Source organism: Haplochromis burtoni, unplaced genomic scaffold, assembly GCF_018398535.1.
Source record: "Haplochromis burtoni strain Fernald_Lab_line unplaced genomic scaffold, NCSU_Asbu1 Contig_159, whole genome shotgun sequence".
Lineage (NCBI taxonomy): Eukaryota > Metazoa > Chordata > Actinopteri > Cichliformes > Cichlidae > Haplochromis > Haplochromis burtoni.
This window is the reverse complement of record NW_024582520.1, coordinates 351,118-357,680: the sequence shown is the minus strand read 5'-3', so window position 1 is coordinate 357,680 and position 6,563 is coordinate 351,118. Positions and strand designations below refer to the sequence as shown.

Here is a 6,563-nt window from a genome sequence, read left to right as displayed (position 1 = left end):
GTGTGTGGTGTGTCTGTGTGCGTGTGCGTGTCTGTGTGTGGCTGTGTCGGTGTGTGTGTGTGTGTGTGTGTGTCGTGTGTGTGTGAGAGTGTGTCACACACACACACACACACACACACACACACACACACACACACACTCTGTCTGTTAAAACTTAACTCTTTCTGCGTCGCTGTCGCTCTGAGGTTGTGTGGATGTTTGCGGTCAGAAGCATTATAACACCTTTAACAGCTGATATTATTTTATTGGCATATAAATGAAAATAACAGGAAGTGGATTTGAATGTGTGCAGAGGTTAGTGCAGCTTTACACCAGCAGGGGGCGACACCTGATCTCTCGGTAAACCTGATGCGTCGTTGGCTTCACGTCTACACTGACACAAAGAGAAACGTGCGTGCAGCTCTGCGTGCAGGAAGCGCGCCGCCTTTGAGCACCGGTCAGCTGATGTCGTCATGGAGACTTCAGCGATAAGTTGGCGCTACCACGGAGACAGTCTGGCAATCACCTGCAATCTGTTGTTCACATTAACTCCTCCCAATCATGGGTTTAAAGCTGACCGGAGACGCGAAGCTGCAGGACTGCGAGTTACCTGCAGAATGACACGGGAACACGAGCAGCTGGGAACCAGGCGCTACGAGCCGCATCGAGACTGGCTGTGCCGTCACAGGTCGCTCTGAGACTGATGGTGTTGCACCTCCAGCTTTCTGAATCCCCCAAAAATTCAGTGCAATCGCTGCAAATTCTCCAGTTTTTCCCAGTCACGTGATCGCTTTGGAAAATATGTCCAAAAGGAGCTGCGGCCAACAGCTACGTTCAGCATCCACACAGCGGTCCCCTCCATCGGTGAAACGCTGCACACTGCCCTGTGAGGGCGCGCTTTTAGTTGGATTATATCTGCTCACACAAAGCCAACAGGAAATGCTGCACACGCTGTGGAAGCCTGAGAGCTCCTTAAAAAATCGTCTCCATGACCGACACGCAGGCACAGACGCTGATTATCGGCAAACAGCTTCAGATATCGGATCTGATCTTGATCGCGGACCCAGATCACATCGAACTCGAACGGCCGGAAGCGCAAAACAGAAGCGGCGTGTTTTTATTGATCACAGGGCGATGCACGGCTGCAGATCGATGCGCGCCTGTTCACGTTCACGCTGAAGCATTTACATTTCTTACTTTGCTCCCAAACCTCTGAAGCACGGACCAATAATTAGCCGCCGTCTGAGGGTCAAACTCACAGCGACTCCCCACAAAACCAACGAGGCCGCCGTCACATGGCAGAGTGCAGCAGAGGTCAAAGGTCAAAGGTTTGTAAAAGGAAAACATCAGAAAGGTTTTTAAAAATGCAGCTGGAAACGATGCTGAGCGTAACCAAGGCAACAAACGTGTTTGCACGAGCTTGATAATGAGACGCCACGAACCAATGAAACGGCTCGGACATCACCGGCAGACCAGAGAGAAGCAGGAGTGTGCTATGTGTGTGTGTGTGTGTGTGCTGTGTGTGTGTGTGTGTGCATGTGTGTGCGTGTGCTGTGTGTGTGCATGTGTGTGTGTGTACTGGCATACCAAAGTAAATCAGCACTTGAATGTGTGTTTCTGTCTCCTCAGCTAATTAACTTGACTAACGTCGCCCTTATTATACGCACGCACGCACTCACACACACACACACACACACACACACACACACACACACACACACACACACACACACACACACACACACACACACACACACACGTGAGCTATATAACTGTCAGCGAGTGTGTGGTATTGAGAGGTGTTGGAACAATGTGGAATGAAGCAGTCGCAGCCCCCACCAGCTGAGGGTGAAGCTGATGATGGAGCTCCGCCCTGTTATGTTTCCTGACTGTGGACGTCATCATTCAGTCGAATCCAATTATCGACTCTACGCTGAAATAGGATCAGGAGGTGAATGACTGGAATTAGTCTGGACCGCTGCAGAACTCCGTTCCCAACACGTTCAAACCAAAGTGACCATTAACCATTCAACGTCTTCCAGGTCACCCAGCAACACACCTACAGTTAGAGGCGGGGTTTGTTTAACCATGTGAAAAAGTCTCAGTTTCTACAGCAGCTTCAAAGGCAGGTGTAAAGGTCGACATGTGGAGGGGAAATAAGAGAACAGACGGCGTGACGCAGACAGACAGGAAGCTGACAGAGCCACAGGATGTGATGTAACCTGAAAAAACCAGAACGGCCGGAGAAGAGATGAGGCGTGAGATCGTGCAGACGGGAGGAGTGTTCCTGCGGAGGGATGGGCGCTCGACCTCCCGGACTTCCTCTGTAACGTCTCCTCTCACGCACGCAAACACACCACTGTCACGTACCTTAGTGCTGCTGATGCTCTGCAGCTTCATCTGCTTCATGTAGGTGGTGGTGAGAGGCACGTTGTAGTCAATGACCTCTGACACCTGAGGGCTCGGCCTGTCGTTCTCTGTAGAGGAGAGGAGGAGCCATTAGGACGCACGCAGGATCACCGAGAGACGAGTCCTGCTCTGATATCTGTTCCTGTGCTTCTAACAGCGAGCTCAGTGTGTTGTTTACACGCTTGGGTCTGGATGATGTCACAGAAATCAGAAGGAAGCTGTGTTAAAGGGGGAGGAGCTAGAGCAGCTTGTTTCAGTCAGATGATCAGGCTCAGCGTGAGAAAAAGAAGGATTATTTTGGACTGGGAGTCATGCAAAGCTGCTCTCAGAGAGTCCGGGGATAAAGACACGACCCTTCGTCCTCCCGAGGGGAGAAATGAAACCCGATTAAAGCAGCCGAAGAAGAAGTGAGAGAGTCAGTTTGTAATGTTCCTCCTCCAGCCGTGCTCGCACTCATTCAGGACGTGTCTAACATCTGGATGCATGAGCGGCGATCAAATCAATTGGGGGGGTACAGCGACCGCCATTTTTAAAACGGCTCAGATATTTGCATTATACTGATTTACTGTCGATCCATAATCTGTGACACACACACACACACACACACACACACACACACACACACAACACACAACACAACACACACACACACACACACACACACACACACACACACACACACACACACACACACACACACACACACACACCTTTATGCTGTGTGTTTAGTGACTCCCACTAAAGTTCAGCTGTGAATTATTTAATGCAATTAATCAGTGCAGAGCGGGACACAGTTAATTGACACTGACAGCAGCAGGACCACTGTGTGTGTGTCTGTGTGTGTTTAAGAGAGTGTCAATCTGTGAATGTGTGTCGGGGTGAAGCCTCACCCCCGCTAGGCAGGAAGGCAATTAGCAGTTTTCCCTCTCTGAGAGCCATCCAGCGTCAGATACACTCCGTGTGTGTGTGTGTACAGGTATTACCATCTTTGTGGGGACAGACAGCGCTCATGGGGACCCGGTCTGGGTCAGGCGTTCATTCTTGATGGTTTGGGTAAGCGGCTAGGAAAGCATTATGTCAATGAGATGTCCCCACAAGGATATAAATACAAACGTGCGTGCGTGCGTGCGTGTTGGGATTCACGGGTCTTGCTCTGAGAATCAGTTGGACGCTGTGACTGGGAGGTTGTTGCTGCACAGAAACTCGATGGGTGAAAGTCGCTGTGATGGCGTCCGTTTGCTCCTCTAATCCACAAACCTGTCAGGACTCCTCTTCACACCCCCACCCCACTCCTCCCCAGACTCTGTGGAAAATGAGCGTTTCCAGGCCCATTTTCTTTGTTAAAGCCATTAATTAGGCTAATTGAGGAGAGAGACGGGACAATCCAATGACTCCTCGATTTAATGAAGGGAAGACGGCAGAAGGGGAAAAATGGGGGAAGGGATGGAGGAAGGGTGAAGGGAGGGATGGTGGGATGGGACAGGAAGCCAGCAGCAGTGGGGGAGGATAGAAGAGCTCGAAGCCGGATGGATGGATGGAGGAAAGACAGAAGTCTTCTGCAGCACGCACATGATCAGGAGAAGTGTAACGCTCCCTGCTGCAGAAGCATTCAGAGCTTTAAAGCTGTGTGTGTCTGTGAGCGCACAGGTGAGCTTCAGAGCAGAAAAGCTGCTCCTGCTGATGGACGCTTCATCTGTGCACTACTTCGACACGCTCGGGTGTTTCTGTGTTCCCGTGCGCACTCTGGTGTTTTGTAGTTTAGCCGTGTGAGGCTGATGTAAGTGCAACAAACATCTTAAAACTTTAACCAGCGTCTGCTGAGAAGGTGAAGCTGTGTTTATTCACAGAACAGATGCTGGAGGCTGGAGGCGGCACAGAACGTGAGGAATGTGGACGTCCGCGTCTCTCTGCGGACTTCTCGGCCTCGGCCGTCTCATCGCTTTCGTTTCTCGTCTCTGAACCGAAGCAGTAAGAGTCAGACGCTGTCGCGATTTTTCCCCACAGCGCAAAAATGTTTTAACACGAGCATTTCCATCGTGAAGCGGCTCCAGCTCCGTTTGCTCTTTACACCTCGTGTTTGCATTAAATTGGCTTTGTGGTGAGAAGAAAGATTTCCTGCAGGCATGCAGCGCTGCGAGTAGCAGCGAGAATCTCGGAGTGTTTGTTTTTATGTCTAATTGTGTTTGTCGGGCGGCTGCAGAGGCTTCAGAGCCGCCGTGAGCAGCTCCTCATCAGCGTGACGGACAGGCGCCTGCTTTTCAAACTCCAGACATTTTCCTCATTTCTTAGAGGCTGTCGGCACAGGAGGACAAATCTGGTGGTGCACAGCACGAGGCTCAAACATGAACTTTCCCCGAGCCTCGTCCCCCCGTGCTCCTGTGTTTCACCTCTGCAGCTCAAACCCAGGGGAGACGCCGTTTGTACCTTTGCAGTCCTGCGTGGTGGTGCTGATGTGCATCCTCTTCTGACACTCGCCGCAGCTCATCAGGAAGCGAGTCACCGCCTCTCTGGGCAGGAAGGCGTACGTCTCCGCTATCTGAGGGAGAGAACAGAGACAGAGAGGAAGAGGATGTTCAGTCAGACTCTTCATCGAGTGTCTGAGATCAGGGAAAATGCGTCCACGTGTCGCTACGTTTCGTCGGTCTCTGTCATCGTGTGTTCAGGAAACAAAGATGGCAGATCAAAGCTTTAATAAATGAAACGAACGCTGCCTTTGACCTCCGGGTGACCTTCACCTGGTGGGAGGCGAACAATCGCCATGCCGCTGCAGTCGATCTGAGTCGATCTCTGCAACAGCTGACCTGACTCAGCAGGTGACATTTCAGAATAAAAGCGAGGCAGCTGAGCGGCTGTTACACGGTTACGACAGTTCTGGTCGCGCCGCGGTTTCCAGACTTTTTAGCCAATAAGTGTGTGATACCGCAGTCGGACCCGCCCCTCAACCATCACGTCTGCTTCCTAACACTAAGCTGGGGACGGCTTCAAAACAGGACGTCCCTCACCGGCGGTGACATCACTGACAGCTGACACCATAAACTCTGTTATCAGCAGAAGAATCAAACGCCGTCGGACACGTCGGCGAACCAAGGCCCAGAAATGACTCTACAGGTATGCTTCATCATCTTCATCAGTATTCATTCTTCATCTTTAAATAAAAGTGAGAAAATAAAGTTGAATAAAATGAAATGTTTGCGTTTGATTATTACACAAAAAATCGACTCAATCCAAGAAAAACTTTCCACACGCTGACGTCGAAGACGCGAGGTCGATGAACGCGTGGGAGGAAATCAAACATTTATTCAGGAAAAGGAGCACAGAGGAGGAGGAGGAGGAGGAGGAGGAGGAATGGTGGTTGCTGTGCAGCACGTGTGTGTGCGAGGAAGCAAATGTCACTCACACACACACTCTGGGCTTTGTGGCATTATGAGGCCCTGCTGTGTTTACTCGATGGGTGGAAGTTAATGTGCACGAGGCAGAAGATGACTGATGAAGATGACTGATGAAGATGAACGAATGAAGGACGAGGAGACGAAACAAAGAAAGAAGAAATCTGTTCCAGCCTCTCCTGCACTGCAGCGGATTCACCAGCAGAGGGCAGTGTCAGCAGCTGAGACTGGCCTCTGAGGCCTGTCAGCGCTCCTGCAGCAGCTCTGCAGGCTTCATGGTGTCAGAGTTTAACGCTCAGAGAACCACAGCGAATAAAAATGAAAGAGAAACAGGAAGTCCTGAGCACGCAGAGCCCAGTCCACGCCCTGTGAAACAGGTCAGGATTCACGTGCAGGACGCAGTCACAAAGTCAGACTTCCACCCTGAAACTGCCCGTCACAGCTTCCTGCAGCTTCTTCTCTCAGATTACTACCCTCAGCCCACGCGCCTCATCAGGAACATCTGTTCAAAGATCTTCGTCCAGCTCATCTCATGTGTTCCCTCAGCTTTGATCGCTTGTTGTCAGCTTCATATTAAGAGCTCATCCTTCATCCTCTGCTTCCAGCTGCTTCATGGTGCTCACCGATCACCTTCATTTATCCGCAGCTTCATTTTCAGTCGTTAGTACTTCAACTTCAGATGAACAATAACACAAGTTTTATTCTCAGTTTGACCTTTAGCCAGGTAACGCTGGCAGGTGGACACCAGTTACCTGAGATCATCTAACTGTCCTGATACTACCGTGTGTG

General features: G+C 50.7%; 1 protein-coding gene across 1 annotated transcript in view; it reads right to left on the bottom strand.

The window, feature by feature from the left end:
- LOC102313489 (nucleolar protein 4-like) overlaps positions 1-6,563 on the bottom strand; it is a 139,176-nt gene that overhangs the window by 93,067 nt on the left and 39,546 nt on the right. Inside the window, exons 3-4 of the mRNA XM_005933201.3 lie at positions 4,813-4,924; positions 2,350-2,456 (exon numbers count right to left, since the gene is read on the bottom strand). Of these exons, the coding sequence (XP_005933263.2) occupies positions 2,350-2,456; positions 4,813-4,924 (219 nt within the window). The remainder of the gene's footprint in view (positions 1-2,349; positions 2,457-4,812; positions 4,925-6,563) is intronic.